Here is a 22,259-nt window from a genome sequence, read left to right as displayed (position 1 = left end):
GATCCAGAACAGTGCTATGATATGAGCTCTGTCCTAGGGTGGAGATGGATAGAAACCACCAAAAGAAACTGTATTAATGAGGTTTGGTGAACTATGGAGGAACCAAACAGGGGTCGGTGATTGGGATAACAGAGTGACCCCTTGGAAGAGTGATCTGGAAGGACTTGCTGAAGAAGTGACATCCAAGGTGAAATCTAAAGAGTAAGAAGGAAAGAGCAGTGAGAAGAATTGGGCAAAGGGTCCAGAGAGAGGAACAAGCAGATGGTAAAGCCCTGGGGAAGGTCGGGCACTGTGGTTGGAGCACAGGCCGCTTGGGGTTGGGAGCAAGACGGAACTGCAAACATGGCCGTGGCCAGACCCACTCAGGCTGTGTAAGCCAAGCAAGGAGAGTGGGTTTCATTTGAATGGTGTAGGACAAAAGGTGTCCAGGGTATACTGACAAGTGTTCTCTTGCTGATAAATGGAAAAGAGGAAGGACCAGGCATGAGTGAACTGAGAAGAACAGGGATGTCACCATTGCACTGAGAAGATAAAGGACAGTTGTGATGTCAGGAGGAAGAGGGCATATGGGCAGATGGAGAGCTCCAGAATAAGCATTCGGGGGGAGTGGCAGAGAGAGGAAGCCCTGGGAGTATTGTTGCCTTTGATCTGGGTAAGAGTGTGGAGGAAGAGCAGATCTGGGGAGAGAGCGTTTCGGGGGAATTGATGGATCTGGTTGTGCATGACAAGGTTCAGAAGCTGGCATAGCCCAGGCAAGATGTTGGGTGTGGCACCTTGACCTGCCTCCCTGCCATTTCTAGGGCAACCTCACCCCAAACCCATCAGGTCATGAGAATGAACCAATTTAAGTTAGGACAGACCCGCCTTCCCACCTCCTGGAGAGGAACATTCCCTATCTCTGCACCTGGAAGACGCCCTCGTCACCTCTCTGAACCAAAAGGGATCCTGGCAGGCAGTGCTTTGGCAGACCACCCTCTCATTACACAACCACCCCCTTGGGCCATTGGATGGAGAGGAGGAGCCTAGTCTCACCGTCCCATGTCCCCACCGCCCCATCAGCACCTTCCATCTCTGGTCACTCTTGTCCATTCTCAATACTCTGCCCTGTGAGTCACAGTAGCGTGGACTTCCCAAAGAAGAAGAAATAAAAAAAAAAAATTAAAAAAAAAAGAAGAAGAAATCAAAAGGGAGGTGCTCATGGGGTTGGTGACATCACTCTACATCTGTGTCTGGAAAACAGAGAAACGCACAGGAGGGAAGCACAGCCTGAGGGATTTGTACCCTGCTTGGGAACCCAGAACCAAAATGGGACCTTTGAAAGCATCTGAGATCACAGTGTCAACTTCTGTGGCCAGAGGAGAACAGATGTCCCATGTGGATTGTGGGTGCTTGGAGCTGCAGGCTGCGGGATCCTAATACCAATGTGATCACCACTGAGGGCGGAGAGGATGGGCTGCTCTGGGATCCACCCTGGACATGGTCCGTCTTGCTAAAGGAAGTGATGTGTCACAAGGTACGGAAGTTCCAATGAGGAGGAAAGCCTCCACTGTGTGCAGTGGGTGTGGACCGTGGGAGGAGCAGCTGTGGGCTGTGGAAGGTTCAGCAATCCCAGTCCAGTCCTGGACCTGGCTCTGGAGCCTTCCCGTCATTGGGATTGAGAGGTGCCTGAGTCACTAGGTCCAGGGCTCTTTCTCAGCCTGTGCTCCTCCCTCCCTGAACTTCATACACCCAAGCAGCTTGAGTCATCGTGGAAGAAGGTTGTGGAGAACAATGACAGGTTGGATGAGGAAGCAAAGAGGGCTGAGAAAGCAGAAGTGGGGTGTGGACACCAGATCCTCTGTTTTGGAGGCTTGAAATTGGTACCCCCCGGGTACCTGGCATTGCAGGGGTGACAGCTGTGCTGCAGACATGACCACGTGGGACTGGATGGTGTGGCTACCTGCAGCTCTGCTCCTTCTGCAGGTTCCAGGTGAGTGGGGCCAAGCCCTGGCAGGGAAGTCTGCCCCAAGTGGGAGTGAGGGAGGGAGGCAGGGGGAGTGTGGATGCAGGGCGGCCCAAAGGGAGGGAAGGTGGATGTAGGGGGAAGGCAGGAGAGCAGAGAAGATTCTAGGATCAGCCAACATGGCCTCAGCAGTGACAGGAAGATTCAGTGCCTAAGCAGGTGAGTCGTGTCCACTCTTCAGGACAGAGCAGCAGTGACGAGAGGACCACCCTTACCCATGGTGTCACGGTCAGAAATGACGTCTCAGTGCATCACACACACACCCATGCCACGGACACCCTCTCCTTGTGCCTCTCAGTGATGGGGGAGCTACTTCCCCTCCCTCTGGTCTCAGGAAAGGCCTCTGCCAGACCCTGAGGGCCCTCAAGGGACTCAAGGATCACCTTGTCCCCAGATCCCCCTAACCCAGGCCCATCTGCTGAGGGGCCACACTCGGCTGTGTTTTCCAGGCTGTTCGTCTCTGCGTGGCCCCGACTCCGTGTCGGGCACCGTGGGGGGATCCCTGAGCGTGCGGTGTCAGTACAAGGAGGGATTCAGAGACCATGACAAATACTGGTGCAAAAGCCCATGTGTGTGGAAGAAGATCGTGGAGACCACAGAGTCACAGAGAGAAGTGACGAAAGGCCGCGTGTCCATCAGGGACCATCCTGCAGACCTCACCTTCACAGTGACCTTGAAGAACCTCACAGAAGGTGATGCAGGAACATACAAGTGTGGGATCGACACACTGTGGGTTGACCCCACCTTCTCCGTTGTGGTGTCTGTGACCCCAGGTGAGCTGCGTACACCCCCTCCCCCAGCACCAGCACCAGCACCTGGGCTACCTGAGACCGGGCTGATCACCCTGCCTCTGTCAGGAGAGTAGTGGGATGTGGGAGAGAAAAGCGGGGTGAGGCTGGGGTCGGTGATGCAGGACACCCCGGACGTGCATGTATATGTCCTTATGTGTGTGTGTGTGTCCATGTGTGGAATCTGTTATATGTGCGTGTGCATGTCTAGGCATGGGTGCATTTGTGCATGTGCGCATTGTGTTGTCTGCACACTCAACATGCACATGCACATGTCTGGTTGTCCTTGGTGCCTCTGTACACTACGTCCCGACACACTCTCACCCCTAAAGCTCTCACGGGGGGATGAGTGGGAATGGCCCTGAGTCTGGGGATGGCTGCCTTCCTGTCTTAACAAGGGTCCTGTCCTCGCTCAAGGGGACCCGAGTCTCTCCCTGGACCTCACTCTGTCTTCCCTAGGACCCCTAGGGCATTTCCTCCCTTCCCTTACTGGCTGCCCCTGCGCCTGGACATGACTGGGTCATGGATGGTTCATGAGGCTCCAGCCTCACAGCTCTGATCCTGGGGGGTCTGCTGCAGCCTCGAGAGAGGGCTACTGTGACCATTTGGGGACCACTCAGCCCCTCCAGCTTGACCCTTCCCTCCCCCTCTGGCCCCTTGTCCCCACAGGAGGGAGCCCAGAGATTCCCCTAAAATTCCCCCCGCAGACAAAGGAGAAGAAGGATGAGAAAAATGAGTTTTCAGGTCCTATGACCCCAAATATACTTCCATGTGCTGCAAATAGTTTCTTTTTTTTTTTTTTTAATTCATGAGAGACACAAAGACCCAGGCAGAGGGAGCAGCAGGGTCCCTGTGGGGAGCCCGATGCAGGATTTGATCCCAGGATCCTAGGATCACAATCTGAGCCAAAGGCAGACACTCAGCCACTGAGCCACCCAGGTGTCCCAATAGTTCTTCTTTACTAGAACTCTGTTTTTGCTGCCTAAGACCTGCAGGGAGGTCATCCATCTAAGGCTGTAGATTTGTATCTTGTGCTCTTATTCTGAATTTCTCTCTGGTTCCTCTGGGGTCCTTTCTGTAGGTCTTTGTTTCTCTCACACGGGACATTTCCCTCCCATGCCTTCTGTGGATTCCTGTTTAACAGTGAGGAGCTGAGTGTCCATGGACACCACCTGCCCTTCGAGGGAAACACCTTTGTCCAGTTGGCTTCAAGACAGACTTCTTTCTATGGGGTACACTGGGTGTATGTCTGTCCCTCTAGATCTTTCTTTCGGGTCATTCCCTACCCCAGAGAGGACTGTCCAGTGGCCACCCAGGTTCCCAGGCCTGGCTGACAATTCAGGGGCCTAGTCATTGAGTGCCAGGGTCGACTCATTCAGTGTAGACTCTGCTGAGTGCCTTGCTTTGTGACCCTCACTCCAGACATAGCCATGCCTGAGGACCCTGCCGCACCCTACCCCACCCCACACTCTGGATCCATCTCTACAGACTAAACCTCACCCCATCCTCTGCTGGGGTAAACAAGGTGTGGTGTGGCTGAGACCGGACCCAGCTGCTCTCTCCACACACTCTCATGTTCCCCAGGAAGCAGGATGACTCTGCATCTGAAAGTGTCCACCTGGCCAGGGTGCACCCCTGGAGGGTGGATCAAGGGAAGGGCCAAGTCCCAGTCAGGCCTGGGCATAGCTGTGGGGGGATGCCAAAGCCAGGACATCTGTCCAGGTGGCCTGAGTGACCGGAACTCTGTGAGTCAGAACCTCACAGCAGACAGAGAGGGGGAGCCTGGGGGAAGACTGCAGGCCTGACATGGGTTTCTCCCTCTCTCCCAGGAGACCCCAGTTCTGGGAGGCCCACCAGCACCTCAGTTCTTTCTACGATCCTTCCAGCATCCACGTGGAGCACCGCAACCCCACAGGAGACCTCCAACAGCAGGCAACGTCCTGGGTAAGGGGCCAGCAACTGGAGATTTCTGACACCAGGGTGCTCTCTAGGCAACGCGGAGGGGTGAAGAATGGGGGTGGGGCTCTCTTGACCTAGGTCCCTCACTTCTTTAGTAATTCCACGTCTAATTGTGGAAGTCCTACAAGTGCCCGCCGCTCTTCTGAGGACACGGCTCTGGGCCACCTAGACACAACCCTGCTCTGACAAAAGTTGGGAAATTCGCACAGTGAAGAAGTCAGCACATTCATCATTCGAAGTATGCCAGTTTGTGATGAATGCTTGGGGGAAATAGGACAGATGAGTCTGGGAGAGCATGTGTGGGAGGGTGACAGGTGGCAGGATCGTTATCTAATACACAATGATCAGAGAGGCCTTGCCAGGGAGAGGACATTTCCCTGGAGTCCTGCAGGATTGAGGAGCCAGCTCTCAGGTGCCTGCAGAAATCAGTCTCCAGGGACAGGAAAGAGCAAGTGTAAGTGTTTTCCAAAGGGGGCCTTCAGATCCTGGCCCAGGCCAGGTGCTCTGGGGCTCAGTGACCCCTGCACTCTCTCCCCTGCTTCCCCCACAGGCCCTGGATGGAGAGTCATCCTGTTGAAGACCAGGCCTCTGACGGAGGGGAGAGGTGAGTGAGGTCATTCCTTCCTTCCATCTCCACCCACTGAATTTTAAGGCTAACCTTTTAGAGGCACCGCACAGGCGCCAGATGCTCCCTGGGACTGAGGCAAACATTTCCAATCCCTCCTGGGAAATACTGTTTATGGAAGAGCAAACATCAAACAATAACCTTGACACTGATGTCTGTCCCCCACACAGAGTAACCCCCAAATGGGGAGGGCTTAGGTAGACCTCAATTCCCAGCCAAGGTCCCACCCACTCCCTGGCGTGTCCCTCATGTCACTCCAGTGGCCGGGCCCTTTCCGCATCCACAGTCCTGTCTCAAGGGCAGTTCTTAGCCTGAGGGTCACGGGAGTGGTCTGTAGTGTGGGGTTGCCCTGCCCATGGACCCACCTGGGACTGATCTCTGTGTGGACTGCTGTGGCCTCAGGACATGGGCCCAGGGACAGAAGGACAGTGGAGGGTACCAGGCCTCTACCTGAGGATGTGTGGCTCACTGTCTGTCCCCGTGTCCCCTACAGGTCCCTGCTCAGCAGGATCTACTTCCTGCTCCTGATCTTCCTGGAGGTGCCCTTGCTCCTGGGCTTCCTCAGTGCTGTTCTCTAGGTGAACAGACCTCAGAAGGGCTCTGTGGGGAGGCGGAGACCACCTGATAATGAAAACCAGTAACACCAAGACCCACCCACTGCGACCCGCCCAGAACACAGTCCCTCTGATGGATAGGAATGGCCCTCTGAACAATTCATCCAGCCATTGTCTGTATTCCCATCAGAATACTCTGTAAACATTTTTGTGACTTTTGCTGCAATGTATCATAGACATTGAGAATGTTCCCAATAAATGCACACTCCTTAAATTCCAAATACACTTCAACCCTCGGGTGCCCACCTCACAGCTTAAGTAAAAAAACACTAAAAAAAAAAAAAAAAAAAAAAAGTAAAAAACACTGTTAATATTTCTGAAGCCCCAAGGTCTTCTCTGAGGAAACCACTATGAATTTTAGATTCATTTTCTCCTAGTTTTCTTCATGAGGTTGCCACATATATGCATACATATTTTCAAACTATATACATGTATTTTTTAATGGTCCTCAAGTTTATTTTATTTTTTCCAGATTTATTTAGATACAACTGACATATTATGTGGTATGAAGGTTCAGCGTGTTGTTGATGCACACATATTGCAAATTGGTTACCACTGTGGGGTTAGCTAACATCTCCATCGTGCCACATCACTACCATTTCTTTTTTGTGGTGAGAATATTTAAGATCTGCTCTCTTAGCATCTTTTAAGTGTATAATAATTATTATTAACTGTAGTCACCATGTTATGCATTAGGTCTCCAGAATATATTCATCTTATAATCAAAAGTTTGTATCCTTTGGCCAATCCAATTATAACATGGGCAGAGAGAGGTGGCTTAGTGGATTAAGCATCTGACTCTTGATTTTTTAAAAACGATTTTATTTATTTATTCATGAGAGACACAGAGAAAGGCAGAGACATAGGCAGAGGGAGAAGTAGGCTCCCCTTAGGGAGCCTGATGCGGGACTTGATCCCAGGACCCTGGGATCACGACCTGAGCCAAAGGCAGACACTCAACCCCCAAGCAACCCAGGTGTCCCTGACTCTTGATTTTGACTCAGGTCATGATCTCAGAGTCATGAGATTAAGTGCCTCATCAAGTTCCATGTTGGACTTCACTGAGCATGGGACGTAAGATTCTCTCTCCTTCTCTCTCCGTCCCTCTCTCTGCACTCATGCTCTCTCTCTCTCTCTCAAGAAATACAACAGGGGGAACCTGGGTGGGTGGCTCAGTCTGTTAAGCATCTGCCTTTAGCTCAGGTCATAATCCCACAGTCCTGGGATGGAGCCCACATCAGCTCCCTACTCAGTAGGGAGCCTGCTTCTCCCTCTCCCTCCACTGCTCCCCTTCCTTGTGCTTGCTCTCTCTCTCTCTCTGTCAAATAAATAAATAAAATCTTTTTATTAAACAAAAACATGGGCAGAGGAACCAAATAGACATTTTTCCAAAGAAGACATACAAATGGGCAACAGGTACATTAAAAGGTGCTCAACATCACTTCTTGTCAGGGAGAGGCAAATCAAAACCATGATGAGACATCGCTTCCACCTGTCAGAATGGCTATCACCAAAAAAAACAGGAGAGAGCAAGCTTCAGCGAGAATGTGAAGGAGTGGAAACCTGTGTGCACTGTTAGGGGGACTCTAAACTTGTCTAGTGGAAGGGAAGGTGGGCAGGGGGTTGGGGTGACTGGGTGATGGGCACTGATGGGGGCACTTGGTGGGATGAACACTGCGTATTATGCTATATGTTGGAAAATTGAACTCCAATAAAAATAAAATAAAATTAAAATTAAAATAAATAAATAAATAATAAACTTGTCGAAGGCATTGGTGAGTGGGTGCTCAGTAAGTGCTTGCAAGTAAAGACCTGTACCGGAAGAAATAGAAAACCTGAACAGGCCAATAACTAGGGAGGAAATTGAAGCAGTCATCAAAAACCTCCCAAGACACAAAAGTCCAGGGCCAGATGGCTTCCCAGGGGAATTCTATCAAACGTTTAAAGAAGAAACCATACCTATTTTACTAAAGCTGTTTGGAAAGATAGAAAGAGATGGAGTACTTCCAAATTCGTTCTGAGGCCAGCATCACCTTAATTCCAAAGCCAGACAAAGACCCCACCAAAAAGGAGAATTACAGACCAATATCCCTGATGAACATGGATGCAAAAATTCTCAACAAGATACTAGCCAATAGGATCCAACAGTACATTAAGAAAATGATTCACCATGACCAAGTAGGATTTATCCCCGAGACACAGGCTGGTTCAATACTCGTAAAACAATCAATGTGATTCATCATATCAGCAAGAGAAAAACCAAGAACCATATGATCCTCTCATTAGATGCAGAGAAAGCATTTGACAAAATACAGCATCCATTCCTGATCAAAACTCTTCAGAGTGTAGGGATAGAGGGAACATTCCTCGACATCTTAAAAACCATCTACGAAAAGCCCACAGCAAATATCATTCTCAATGGGGAAGCACTGGGATCCTTTCCCCTAAGATCAGGAACAAGACAGGGATGTCCACTCTCACCACTGCTATTCAACATGGTACTGGAAGTCCTAGCCTCAACAGTCAGACAACAAAAAGACATTAAAGGCATTCAAATTGGCAAAGAAGTCAAACTCTCCCTCTTCGCCGATGACATGATACTCTACATAGAAAACCCAAAAGCCTCCACCCTAAGATTGCTAGAACTCATACAGCAATTCGGTAGCGTGGCAGGATACAAAATCAATGCCCAGAAATCAGTGGCATTTCTATACACTAACAATGAGACTGAAGAAAGAGAAATTAAGGAGTCAATCCCATTTACAATTGCACCCAAAAGCATAAGATACCTAGGAATAAATCTAACCAAAGATGTAAAGGATCTATACCCTCAAAACTATAGAACACTTCTGAAAGAAATTGAGGAAGACACAAAGAGATGGAAAAATATTCCATGCTCATGGATTGGAAGAATTAATATTTTGAAAATGTCAATGTTACCCAGGGCAATTTACACGTTTAATGCAATCCCTATCAAAATATCATGGACTTTCTTCAGAGAGTTATTTTTTTTAATTTTTATTTATTTATATAGTTACACAGAGAGAGAGAGAGAGAGAGAGGCAGAGGCACAGGCAGAGGGAGAAGCAGGCTCCATGCACCGGGAGCCCGACGTGGGATTCGATCCCGGGTCTCCAGGATCGCGCCCCGGGCCAAAGGCAGGCGCTAAACCGCTGCGCCACCCAGGGATCCCCCTCTTCAGAGAGTTAGAACAAATTTTTTTTAAGATTTGTGTGGAATCAGAAAAGACCCCGAATAGCCAGGGGAATTTTAAAAAAGAAAACCATACCTGGGGGCATCACAATGCCAGATTTCAGGTTGTACTACAAAGCTGTGGTCATCAAGACAGTGTGGTACTGGCACAAAAACAGACACATAGATCAGTGGAACAGAATAGAGAATCCAGAAGTGGACCCTGAACTTTATGGTCAACTAATATTCGATAAAGGAGGAAAGACTATCCATTGGAAGAAAGACAGTCTCTTCAAGAAATGGTGCTGGGAAAATTGGACATCCGCTTGCAGAAGAATGAAACTAGACCACTCTCTTTCACCATACACAAAGATAAACTCAAAATGGATGAAAGATCTAAATGTGAGACAAGATTCCTTCAGACCAACTCTTGACAAAACATTTAGACAGGATAAATAATTCCACTCATCACAGCCTGTGTTTATGAAAATTTTGCAAATATTTTTTTTATTTTTTATTTATTTTCTTAAGATTGATTGATTGATGAGAAAGACAGAGAGCAAAGGGAGAGGGAGAGAGAGAATCTCAAGCAGACTCCCCACCGAGTGCAGAGCGCAATGCAGGGCTCCATCCCAGGACCCTGAGATCATGACCTGAGCTGAAATCAAGAGTCGGCCACCCAACCAGTGGAGTCACTCAGACACTCCCCACCCACATATTTTTTAAAAACCCAGCCCAATCATATTATTAGGAGTTGTTATGTTGTTGTTGTTGTTGTTAGTGAGTTGTATGAGCTTTTTATATATTTGGGATATATTCACCCCTTATCTGATATATGATTTGCAAATATTTCCTCCCATTCTGAGGGTTATCTTTTTATTTCATTGTTTCTATTGCTGGGCACAAGCTTTTATTTATTTATTTATTTATTTATTTATTTATTTATTTATTTTTTAATGATTTTATTTATTTACTCATGAGAGACAGAGAGAGAGAGAGAGAGAGCCAGAGACACAGGCAGAGGGAGAAACAGGCTCCATGCAGGGAGCCCGATGTGGGACTAGATCCCAGGTCTCCAGGATCACACCCTGGGCTGAAGGTGGCGCTAAACCCCTGAGCCACCCAGGCTGCCCCATAAGTTTTTAATCTGATGCAGTCCTACTTATTAATCTTTGCTTTTGTTTCTTGTGCTTTTGGTATCACATTCAAAAATTGTTGTCAAGACCAAGGTCATGGATTTTTTTTCCCGTTTTCTCCTGTGAATGTCACAGTTTTGGTTCTTAGGTTTATGTCTTAATCCATTTTAAGTTAATATTTGTGAGGGGTCCAGTTTCATTCTTCTGCAAATGGTTCTCCAGTTTTCCTATCACCATTTCTTGAGGAGATAATCCTTTTCTCCATTAGCTGTTCTTGCCTCCCTTGTCAAACATTAGTTGACTTTATATGTAGGGGTTTATTTTGTAGGCTTTCAATGCTGATCTACATCGTTTTTTAAAGTTTTACTTATTTAAGTAATCTCCACACCCAACATGAGGCTTGAACTCATGACCCCGAGATCAAAAGGCAGGTGGCCCTCAATTCTGATCGATATGCTTTTATGCTGATCCCATACTGTTTTGATTTCTACGTATAATATGATTTGCATCACTACAGGTCTGAGCCTTCTTCCTCCTCTTAGCCCTTCTGATTGTGCCCCCAACTATAGGACCTCCAGGAAGACCTCCTCCCTCCATAGCCGGCCCTGGACACCAGGGAAGAAGTACCTTTATGTGCTTCCCAAAGGTTTTCTTCAAGAATTTTAGCTACTGGGTTATAAATCAGGATCTTAACTAAATTATATCAAGTTAAGGCCAGAATTTGTCTTATTACTAATGAGGAAACCCAGGCTATCTCAGTCTCCTGCCTTGGGCCTATTTTATGCAACTCTTCATCTAACATCTGAAGTTTTGTCCAGGGCACGAATACAAATGTAGGGTGTTAGCCCTATCCCAGGATTGTGTCCTCAGAGCTTCACATACTTTTTCTCATTTAATTCCCATGACAACTCTTATGAGTCCATTTTATAGAAACAAACCTGAGACTCAGAAAAGTTCAGTAAGTTGTCCATGATCATCGCTAGTAAGTGGTGCTTGGGGTTAGAGACCAGGCCTGTCCAGTCCTCCAACCTGTACTTTTATGCTGTTGGTTATAACACCTGAACAAATGCATCTCCAAGTATGCCAAGCTTGCTTATGTGACACCTGAGTGGGAAGGAGTTGCTGTTTCCTGCTGCTGGGACCCATTGTTGTGGTAGAGAAACATTTCTGGAGTTGATACCCAGACTACTATACCTCCTGACCCAAAGCGTGGTAGGCCAGATGCCCTTTGCTCTGCCCCATTTGCAGATACATCTCATCCTGCCCCTCCCCACTCCTCACTCCACATATGTAGTCTCCTCTTTCCTTTGTAATGGAAAAGTGTAATAAGACACATATTCCCCCAGCCCTTCCAAGAAATGACACTCAATTTGCTGAATAATTAAAGACAGGAAATACTCTACAAGAGGAAGTAAATGGGTCAGAATATGCAAAGGCAGTCCAGACAAACAAAGTGCAAGCGTGGCCTCAGGCCAAGTTGTGAGAGTCCAGCTGGGATCTGAGTGTGCTCTCCAGTTGTCAGTCAGAGGGGCCAGGAGCCCGGGAGGCAGGACCATGCAGCTGCAGCCAGTTCTTCTCCTGCTCAGCCTCCCAGGTGAGCTTGGTGGGGGAGGCCCCAGGGACCTGGTACCCGTGGGGTGGGGCAGGGGGCCGAGAGCTAGTCCAGGCAGAGAGGGAGGTGCTGTACCTGGGAAAATAAGAGGTGGCTTTGGTAATTTATCCAGAAACGCTGAATGGGGTTTAAGGACTCCTTAAGAACACTGGGTTCTTACTTTATGCCAGACATGCACCAGGCTTTGAGGACTTGAAGGGAAAAAAGAAACAGAATTGGCCATTAAAAAGAAGACTCCAGACAGCTCAGTGGGTGAGACGTGCAAATAAACAGCAACCAGTGACAGGATATGATGAGGCATCGATGGAGGTGTGCTCAGAGGCCCAAGCAGGTCTGGCTAAAGGAGCTGCAGACAGCCACATAGACACCATCCATTTGATGAGCCTTGAAGAAAGGGATCAGCCCTTCAAGCAGAGAAGGGAGAAGAGCATTTCAGAGAGAGGGGACTGCTTGGCCAGGATATGGAGGCTTGAGAAAGGATGGTCCATTCATGCACCGGGGCCTCAGTGCTCAGGGGACCCTGGGGGAGACTGGTTGGCCATGAGGTTGGAAGCACACAAGACAAAATAAGAAGACCCTTGGATGGATGGCATGCCCAGGAACTGAGACTTTAAGAGAAGATTGCTCAGGAACCCAGGTGGGAGATGGGAAGGGGTCATGTATCTTTTCCTCTGTGGAAAGCCACTGCATACACTGAGAAGACATTGGGGTCAGTCCAAAAGTTTGCACACTGCATGCTATATCTGTGGGCCACATACAGCCTCCTTTATGAGCCAGGAGGCGGACCATCTAGCAAAACAGACTGGTCCACAGGGATTCCCAAGAAAGGGCCTCGTCAGGGAGTTGGGAGACTGGAGTTCCAGTCCTGACAGCAGCACATGACATGGGCAAGTCCCTCATTGTTCTAAGACCTGGATTTCTAGTGTGAATGGAAGGTCTCTACACCCTTCCTGGTTATAATGTTGTGAGACCCTGCTATGCAGATCAGATGTAAATAGATGAGATCTGGGGTCATTCTAGAATTAACCTTGCCATTGCTGATTTTATCGGTGGCAGAGAAGCCCCGTGCTGATATCTATAGATGGATGGAGAGGGCAGCGGCTTCTCTGTGAACACTATGCTCCCTAGGCAGGACTCCAAATGGCCCAGAATTCCCAAAGACAGCAGTTCAGATTGTCTGCCTCTCCCCCTGGACTCTAGCTTTGCATTTGAGTTCAGAAACCCCCATCTGCCCCCTCTCTTAATCCCAATATCCAGCTCACCCAGAGGCCAAGGGGAAGGGTAAACTGCCCGGGTTCCCACACACAACACATCCACACAATGAAGTCAGATGCACACACTCACATGCAGTCATGCCCCCATTCACATCTGTGTGCTCATGCATTCACATGCATACACATACACACACAGTGGCCCTTATATGTACACACCCACCCAAAAGTCTTCTGCCCTAGTTGAAGGCTGAGACGACAGTGGCTGCTCTCTGGCTTTGGGCAGGGTGGGCTTGGCTGCAGAGATAGGGCAGGGTGTCTCTCCTCCTCCAACTCTGTAAGTTCAGGAGGGAAGGGAGTGAAATAGGTCAGTGATGCAAGAAAGCCACCCCACTAACAGACCACCATTAGGTGCTCTGGGTTACTTCTGTGAAATGAAAAGGAGAGAAAGTGGATGAGGTGAAGTCAGAATGACTCAAATTCCGGGAGGATGTTCCTGTCTGCTCCATTACACAGTCCTGCAGCAGCCCTGAGAGGAAGGTAGGGCACTGGCATAGATGGGCACTTGGTAAGTGTTTGTAAGTGGAGGAACAGAAGAACAGACTTGTATCCCAGAAATTACTCTTCAGAGCTTGAGCTGGCACAGATGCATGGGGACACCAGCAGGGATGCCTGTCCCATCTGTGCAAAACAAGGTGGGCTCAACCCCCCTAATACGTTCCGCACCCCCATGAGCCCCTCTGCTCTGAACTTTCCACTTGATTGCCTTGCTATCAACCCAGATAGGGAGCTCAACTATTTTAGTGACTCTGACACAAGATTATTCACACAAGGATTGTGCATGTGTGGCAAACTTTCCCAAAGGATTGACAAGAAGGAGAGAGGTTACATCTCAGAGTCAGGGAAAGGAAAAATTGAGATTCAAACAGCTGTATGCATTTATGCCCTGTTCCTGAGCCCTGCTTCCAGCCGACTGCTCTCCTAGCATCTCCATTTTCCTTCAGACCAACTCTCGACAAAACACTGATTACGGGGCAGCCCGGGGGGCTCAGCAGTTTAGCGCCGCCTTCAGTCCAGGGAGTGATCCTAGAGACCCAGGATCAAGTCTCACCTCGGGCTCCCTGCATGGAACCTGCTTCTTCCTCTGCCTGCGTCTCTGCCTCTCTCTCTTTCTGTGTCTCTCATGAATAAATAAATAAAATCTTAAAAAAAAAAAACACTGATTAGTAGTTCCATCTATCACAGTCTGTGTTTATGAAAACTTCCCACATATTTTTAAACAAACCTAATCACATTATGAATGCTTTATTGCCAGATTAAATTTGCAAAGTTGGAATTGATGAACTTCTATTTTGAGTCAACAATGTCTCTAATCCTGTTTATGATTATTGGCAAATACCATCTTCACTGACCCAACTTTGGATCATAGCTGTGTTGTCTGTATTGTCTTAAGAAGGAAAATGTTGACTCTTGTATTTGATTTTCATTGACACTGATTACTGTCTCTTAGCAACTTTTTTTCCTAATTGAGTCTTCAATTATTAAAATCTCTTCCTAGTTGTTTTTATCAGGTAATTATAAACATTTTCACATACTAGAAATGTATGACTTAAACAGTGAAATTCCCCCCCCCCAAACCCCAGTTTCAGCACAGAATGCTATTAAGAGTTTACAACACCTATTGCCCTATTTTTTTCTATGCATGCACTGCAGAAAAACCATAGAAGTGGAATCCAAACACTCTGTTATATTTTAAGAACCTAATAATAACGTATCTGGGACATCTTCCCTATTATTATTTGTGATGTGTCTTCTTCTTTTAACATGGTATGGGTAAACAGTTATTTATTAGCTTGATCTCCCAGTAGTGATATTTGAATTTGCTTCCAGAGTCTACCATGTATTACATTAGCCCTGCAATTGGCAGCCTTCCACTTTAGTGGCCCCTGGTATGGAAATTGTAATTCATGCCAGAATCAAAATGATTGTGTCCAAGATCATGACAGCCAGCTCCTTTGCAAAAACAATCATAAACTTTATTAGTAACTTCCAGGATCCAGATACCTCCACCCTCCAGATACGGGGACTGGGAATGGGGAAGAGAAAGAAAACACAAACACAAAGTCTCTGCCCTTCAGGGCAGAGCATCCTAGTAAGGAAGACAGAGAGAGACTGGTAATGGTAACAAAATATCTGTGTGGCACTCAGGTTCCTATAAGGATATGGAGCAACGGGAGGAAGTAGTTCTGGTTGGAAAAGGGAATAAGGTGACCTGTAGGCGGGGTGGGCTCAGAGAAGGGTTTCTTGATAGAAGGAAGGACATGAGCAGTGACATAGCACCTGGAAGGGCACATCAGAGTCAGAAGAAGAGAAAAGTAGGGGTGGGCTATAGGGTCCAGCAGAAGGCAGGGAAGAGCAGGAAATGGTGCTGGACAGAGAGCTTGGATCTAGAAGGAAAAGAAAAGTTGAATGCCCGACTAAAGTGTTTTAAATCATTCTAAGGCAGTGGGGAGTGGCTGTAGAAAAGATCTTGAAATCCTGCTCATGACAAGTGCAGGTGAGGCCAAGATGGGACAACTTCAGCATGTAACTCCAGCAGTAATGTGCAGAGGACATTGGAGAATGGAGTGCAGCAGGAGCTGGAGAAGCCTCTCTGGATGCTACGGCCATGATCCGGGCACCAGATGAGCTCCTGAGTGGTGACAGGCTCCAACTGATGGGGCAACCCCCAAAAGGGTACCTGCAGTTTGACACATACCCAAGTCTTACAACAACCTGCAAAGTGGAAATTAGCATAGCCATTTTGCAAATAGAGAAGAAGCAAGGCCCAGGGAAGCGAAGTAGCTTACCCAAGACTTCCTAAGTAATGTGTGGTAGGTGTGCCTTTCTGTGTCCAAATTCACTCTCTTTCTGCTATGTCATACTGTCATCACGAACCATGACAGTAGGGGAGGAAAGAAGGAAATCATTTTGAGAAGTGTTTTTGAGGTAGAGTTAACGAAATTGCTAACCCATCAGTTGTAGAGGAAGAAGGGAAGGACGGGATCAATGAAGATGCCAAGTTCTCTAGAGTAGAGTTAGTTCTGCTGAGCCAAGCTTCTTTCCAATGGCTGCTGTAACAAATGACCACAAACTTCGTGGCTTGAAATGACAAAACTTATCATCTTACAGTTCTGAAAGTCAGAAGTCCAAAATGATCTTACTGGCTAAAATCAAAGTGTAGGCAAGGTTGTATTCCCTCTGAAGGTTCTAGGGAAGAATCTGCTTGCTCACCTTCCAGAGGCTGCCCAAGCTCCTTGGCTCACAATCCCTTCATCCATCTTCCTGCAGCATGGCTTCTTCCAATCTCCCTCTTACTCTGACACTGAGTCTTTTTTCATCTTATACGAACCCTTCTGATGACATCAGACCCAACTAAATACTCTAGGATAATTGCCCCACTTCACATGTTCTTGAGATTGGGATGTCAACATCTTTGGGGGGCAGGATTCTACTGAGCACAAATGAAAACCTCAAGTGAACTAAAATAACATTGGGGAGACAGTCCAGGGTGTGAGGAGGTGCGCCTTCCCAGTACAACAGACCTGATTCCTGTGGCCGCATGGAGATACCCTCACCTGGCCTGACCCTGAAGCTCTAAGCTAGTCAGGAGGGGCTAAGACAGGAGAGACGTCCACTGTGCTTCTCTGCTTCTCTGTGCTTGTTCACTTCCATTTGATCAAGGTACAAGAAGTCATTGCCAGGGACAAAGAGTGTTGGTCCACTCTCATTCAGTCAGCTTGACTGGAATCCATCCCCAGAGCAGCACAATACCCTGTCCACTTGTGCGAGCCTCTAACCCATCCCACTCCCAGCTATCTTTGCTATCTGCCATGTGAGCCCTCTGCTGGAGAGCGGAAATACTGAAGCAGAACAAGTTTAGGGTGGATTTAGTCTTGTGACGATGGACTTTGGGGTGGAGATGGACAGTGTGTATTTGGAAATGGTAAGCTGGAGCTAAGGGGAGAATGCGGGCCACAGACATGGAATGGGAGAATCATCAGCATGTTGGCAATAACCAAAATCACAGAAAGAAAGAATCCCTCCATGGGGGTATAATAAAGTGGGACAAAATGAGGCCTGGAGAGAGACCACCGGGCTGCCCCCTGTGGTGCTCCAGGGCTCACAAGAACCCACTCTTCACAGGTGTGTGTCCAGTAACATTGCACTGACTGCCTGAGATCAACTGGGGTGGGACTATTTACCCTAGAGAAATTGGAAAATGCCACAAATGGAGATTTTCTTCCCCAGAGGGCTAGTTGTTAAGTATTTAGCAACACACCACTTTTGCGCCAAGATTTAAAGCGGGAGGAAGAGAAATCAGTAGAGGCCTTGGAGATGAGCAGTTGGAGAAGGAAGAAAGTGGATGAGGACCGAGTTTCAAAGCTAAGGAAAAACAGCGTCAGAAAGTCAAGAGTGTCACCACTGTGAGTAGGGGGCCAGGGAAGTGAGGACCAAAAAAGTCGGACATTATCACCGTGGGAGGTATTGGGGAAGCTGGATAGAGGAGGCGGATCTCTGGGGTCAGCTAGGTGATAGCTGCAAAGGCCGGGACTCTGGCTCAGTCCCTGGACACAAGAACTGGGGCCACTTGAGCCCTTGGGGCTCCTGGGCCAGGCCTGGCTCCAGAGAGTTGTATCTTGGGATTCTGTTTTCTAGGCTGTGTCTCCATCCAAGGCCCAGAGTCCGTGAGGGGCCTAGAGGGGGGCTCAGTGACCGTGCAGTGTCACTATACACCAGGATGGGAGACCTACAAGAAGTGGTGGTGTCGTGGAGCATACTGGAAATCATGTGACATCCTTGTTCAAACAGAAGGATCAGAGCAAGAAGTGAAGAGAGACCATGTGTCCATCAGGGACAACCAGAGACAGCACTTGCTCACAGTGACCATGAAGGAGGTCAGGCAAAGTGACACAGACACTTACTGGTGTGGGATTAGCAAACCTGGACCTGATCTTGGGGCACCTATCAAAGTGACCATTGACCCAGGTAAGAATTTTCTTGTCTACACAGTGAGGCCTTCATGCTCAGGACAGAAAGAGTGAGGGGCTCTCACTCCTAAGGGCAGAAGGAAAATGGCTGAGTACCTGAGTGTCCTCATCACAGTCTCTGAGGTCACCTGAGGTATTCAACTGATGCATGCAGGGCTGGCAGGTTATAGGGTGGGAGTGGGGATATGGACCCTCCCTTCACTGCCCATGGCCCAGGCCAGCTCTCCTGGGGACCAACAGCCCTGGCATGGGTGGACCTTGGATGCCTGCACAGGATCCTGGGGCACTGCTTTAGGTAGTGGTCAATCTCTGGTAGTCACACTCCAGACCCATCACTACACAGAGGGTCAGGAGAGACACCTGGGGAAGCCCTGAACCCCAGGATCTTCGACAACCTTGAGTAGTTCCAACTGATGGAGTTCCAACAGTGCCTCTCTTCTCTGGGCCCCCAGTCGCCCTGTCCTCTACTTTCCCTGGCTGCGTAAGAGTGAGCAAGGAGATAGAGGGACCCAAGAAGGGGCTCACGTAACTATGGATGTTGTGAAGAGAAAGGAAGGCTTTGGCCATTATGCCAAAGTCAGGGACCCCTCGAACTGTCCTGGGGTCTCCTCAGGCCTAGGACTCAACTAAAAAACAGGTCCTGGATGCTCAGTGCCAAGCTGGTCTCAGGAATCCATGACCAAGCAGTCAACCATAAATCGTAACCACAGTTTCCCATAAAGATGTTTAATTTGTCATAACCATTGCTAACGATTGAACCTGAATGTGCTCTCTTATCCACCAGTCCTCCTGAGTCCTCCTCCTCCTCCTTACCACCTCAAAAACTGGGCACCCCATTTCCAGAACCATCTGTCCTTGAGCCCAGAGTAGGCGCTGCTTGAGCAGAAAGGACCAGGGATGTTCTCCCCCCGGCTGAAAGTCCCACCCAGAGGGCTAAGCAGACAGAACTGGAAAGCCAGATCTCTCTCCCCAGAAGCAACTGCAGTGTGTGCTCCTGATTCATTTTTATTTCTTCTCGCCACATCTGAATCAATGGAGAGTAACTGAGTGGTGGTTCAGAAAACTCAGCAGAGGGCACCTGGGTCGCTGAGTCAGTTAAGCTTCTGCCTCTTGGTTTCTCCTCAGGTCATGATTTCAGGGTAGTGAGATGGAGCCCTGCATCGGGCTCTGTGCTCATCGGAAAGTCTGTTTGAGATTCTCTCCCTCTCCCTCTGCCTCTCCACCTGCCCCCTGCTAACATAAATCAATAAAATATTTTTTAAAAGAAGAAGAAAACTCACCAGAAAGGGAGAAGCCTGGGCACTGTATCCAGAGACGAAGCTTCCCAGTCCAGGGGCAGGGGAGCTCCCCAGGGGGCCTGGCAGGGCACCGGGAGCCACACATGAGCCCCTGTCTGTCCCCATAACCTGTAGCTGACTCTGCCTGTGTCTAGGGGTTCTGAGCACCCAGGCCAGCCTGCAATCCAGGACAACTACCAGCGGCCGTGCAGGAACGTCATCTGGCTCCTACATCAGGTGTGTAGGCCTCCGTCCTTACCCTGCCCCTACCTGGGGCCTCTCCTGCTCTGCTTCGGTGCCCTCACAGGTTGCCAGAACTGTCACAGCCAGGGTCAAGGCCCAAAGCTACTCCCATCCTGCCAACTGGCTCCTGCCGGTGTCGCCCCTCACCCCCCATCTCCCATTCCACCCTCCCCAGGAAGCTGCTCTGCAGAATCTTTCTCTATATTCAGTTGTCAAGAAAAAAAGCCCTGATGTCCTAGAGTGTGCGAGGAGAGAGAGGACAAAATCTCCACGGTGCAAGGCACCGGATGCTGCAGAGCAGGAGTGTGGTTCAGCCACCCTGAGCTGGCATTAATGGGAGCAGCAAAGGCGCGCAGCCTGTCGTGGGTGACCCTACAGCGCTGCTTCGGGAAGGGGAGCCTCGGGAGGCGCCATCAGAAAGGAAGATGGGCCCAGAGCAAAGCAAAACCAACAGGCTGAAGGTCCTTCTGAGGAACCCTGATGGTTGAGCCACTGAGAAGGCTCATGGGGAGTCTCGGCGTAGGCCTGCCAGGTCCATGGTCGCAGGCTTTGCCTAGCTGGCCAATGCCCCATGCTGTCGGGGCCCTGAGAGTGATGGGGCCGGGGGCCTGGGGCTCTGATGGCTCTGTCCCCTCTTGCAGGCACCACTACATTCTCCTGGTGTTCCTGAAGGTACCGATCTTGCTCCTGTTGGTCTCTGCTGTGCTTTGGTTGAAGGGGTCTCAGCAGAGACCGTCTATATGAACTTGCCCTCTGATCTTCTCATCAAAGACACAACCCTTTAGACAGATGGACGAGCAGAACCTTCTGCCCCTGGACCCCATTTCCAAAGGAGACACAGGCTATGAAAGAAATGCCTCTGGGTCCTCAGGATGCAGTGACAGAGGCGGGAAACACTGAAGGGCTGGCCGGGAACCCTTCCACCACAATCTGCACAGCTCAGAGACACAACTCGGGCCCCTTTTGAGGTGCCATGGCCTTGTTCCCACTCCTTTGAGAGTGGGATGTCCCACCCTACCCACCATCGGGCTGAAGCTCATGGTCGGAGCTGTTGGGGTGGAATTCAAGCCATGCCTTCTCTGCTGGAAGAAGTCAGGGCACAGGGCCAGGGACCCAAGCACAGAGAGAAGAAGTAGGGGTGCAGACAGAGACACGAAGCACTGCCCACACCCTGGTCTCCTTCACTCCTGAGACCAGCTCAGTACGTGCCATGTCTGAGCTTCTGATACATAAAGGGTTTTTTCTCAAGCCGGTTGAGTTGGATTTTGATGGCTTGTGCCCATGAGAACTCTGATGGATGCACTCACACCCCAAAGAGGGGAATCTGTGTGGGTTCCCAGTTCTGGGGCATCCCCTCTGTCCAGGGAGGACACTGCTCTGAGTACCCTGAGCAGAGGAGGGACCAGGAGGCTCTGTGGGCCCAGCTCCAGGGCTGGCTTTCCTCCCTCTCCCTCCTCCTCCTCCTCTGTCCTGGCTCCCTGAACTCCCTGTCCCCCACCCATCAGGGCCTGAGGCTTCCAAGGAGCCACGTTCACTTCTCCCTTGGGGCTGCTAGGCCTCAGAAACCACCTCAAGGTTGGGGAGGGCAGTCAGAAAAACTGAGGGAAAGGATGTTGCCTCTCCTACATAATGATGTTTAAATAATAATAATTAATTTGTTTAGATGATCTTAATAACTAAAATTGTCTGAGATAAATGATGTTTTTTCCTTTATCCATTTGGATGGACTTGGTCACTTTGCAACTTACATACAGGCCATAGGTCCTCTCACTGAAGGTAGCATCACTTCACGTGAGGAGGAACAGCCCCATCTGAGACATGTCCACCCACGTGCGAAAACACACAAACACATCAGTTTGGAATGTTTCCCTTTGTTGTCCCATGAAGCTTTATTGAGCAACTGTTGACAAATAAAGTTGTGTATATTAAAGGTGTACATGTGATTTTTTTTTAAGGGGCGTAAATGATGATTTAAGATCTATATGCTGGGACTCCTGCGTGGCTCAGTGGTTAAGAGTCTGCCTTTGGCTCAGGTCATGATCCCTGTGTCCTGGGATCTGGTCCAACAGGCTCCCCACAGGGAACCTGCTTCTCCCTCTGCCTATGTCTCTGCCTCTCTCTGTGTCTCATGAATAAATAAATAAAATCTTTTTAAAAAAAGATCTATATGCCTTGTTAAATGAACACTGCAATCTAGTTCATTAACAAATCCATCACTTTACAAACTTTTTTTTTGATATGGGAGGAGCACTTCAAATCTACCCTCTTAGCAAATTTCAAGTATACAACACAGTATTATTAACTGTAGTCATCATACTATACACACTACACTAAACCCAGAACTCATAACCAAAAGCTTGTGCCCTCTGAGCAACATCACTCCGTCTTCCCCACACCCTAGCCCTTGGTTCTATGTGGAACGTTCCCCTCTGAACACCTGGGAAGATGTGTCCACCTTGTCCTTTGTCCTAAGAGGTAGGCCCCGGTTCTCGGGCTCAGGAGGCCACGGGAAAATACCTCACCAGGGGATGAAGGAGATGGGAATCCCTGTCCCTAGCATGTAGCTGGAA

At 48.9% G+C, this 22,259-nt stretch overlaps 2 protein-coding genes across 5 annotated transcripts; both read left to right on the top strand.

Moving 5' to 3' along the window:
- Nucleotides 1–1,509: 1,509 nt before the first annotated feature.
- Nucleotides 1,510–6,209, top strand: LOC140607099 (CMRF35-like molecule 6). Of its 2 annotated transcripts, XM_072781466.1 has the most exons (6): nt 1,510–1,969; nt 2,452–2,775; nt 4,620–4,734; nt 5,112–5,203; nt 5,300–5,353; nt 5,868–6,209. In XM_072781466.1, the coding sequence occupies exons 1-6, from the start codon at nt 1,909–1,911 to the stop codon at nt 5,900–5,902; spliced, it is 681 nt and encodes a 226-aa protein (XP_072637567.1). In that variant the 5' UTR covers nt 1,510–1,908; the 3' UTR covers nt 5,903–6,209. The 2 variants fall into 2 exon arrangements, with proteins under 2 accessions (XP_072637567.1, XP_072637568.1); XM_072781467.1 differs by lacking the exon at nt 5,112–5,203.
- Nucleotides 6,210–11,739: 5,530 nt separating this feature from the next.
- LOC140607098 (CMRF35-like molecule 7) lies at nt 11,740–21,623 on the top strand. 3 transcript variants are annotated; one of them, XM_072781465.1, is made up of 4 exons: nt 11,740–11,910; nt 17,991–18,167; nt 19,602–19,683; nt 20,331–21,623. In XM_072781465.1, exons 1-4 carry the CDS (start codon nt 11,871–11,873, stop codon nt 20,431–20,433), a joined length of 402 nt encoding a protein of 133 aa, XP_072637566.1. In that variant the 5' UTR covers nt 11,740–11,870; the 3' UTR covers nt 20,434–21,623. The 3 variants fall into 3 exon arrangements, with proteins under 3 accessions (XP_072637566.1, XP_072637564.1, XP_072637565.1); XM_072781463.1 differs by having other exon boundaries at nt 17,838–18,167; XM_072781464.1 differs by lacking the exons at nt 19,602–19,683; nt 20,331–21,623 and adding an exon at nt 19,435–19,594 and having other exon boundaries at nt 17,838–18,167.
- Nucleotides 21,624–22,259: the final 636 nt, after the last annotated feature.

This window comes from Canis lupus, chromosome 16 (assembly GCF_048164855.1).
Source record: "Canis lupus baileyi chromosome 16, mCanLup2.hap1, whole genome shotgun sequence".
NCBI lineage: Eukaryota > Metazoa > Chordata > Mammalia > Carnivora > Canidae > Canis > Canis lupus.
The sequence above is the reverse complement of the archived record's forward strand: the minus strand, read 5'-3'. Positions and strand labels throughout refer to the sequence as shown.

Bases quoted from the DNA above. Each gene is read 5' to 3' on its own strand.
- LOC140607099 (XM_072781466.1), top strand. From the start codon at position 1,909: ATGACCACGTGGGACTGGATGGTGTGGCTACCTGCAGCTCTGCTCCTT. The intron at 5,204-5,299 runs GTAAGTGTTTTC...CTTCCCCCACAG, and splicing joins AGGGACAGGAAAGAGCAAGT to GCCCTGGATGGAGAGTCATC. The intron at 5,354-5,867 runs GTGAGTGAGGTC...TGTCCCCTACAG, and splicing joins GCCTCTGACGGAGGGGAGAG to GTCCCTGCTCAGCAGGATCT.
- LOC140607098 (XM_072781463.1), top strand. From the start codon at position 11,871: ATGCAGCTGCAGCCAGTTCTTCTCCTGCTCAGCCTCCCAG. The intron at 11,911-17,837 runs GTGAGCTTGGTG...TCTGTTTTCTAG, and splicing joins TCTCCTGCTCAGCCTCCCAG to GCTGTGTCTCCATCCAAGGC. The intron at 19,684-20,330 runs GTGTGTAGGCCT...CCCCTCTTGCAG, and splicing joins TCATCTGGCTCCTACATCAG to GCACCACTACATTCTCCTGG.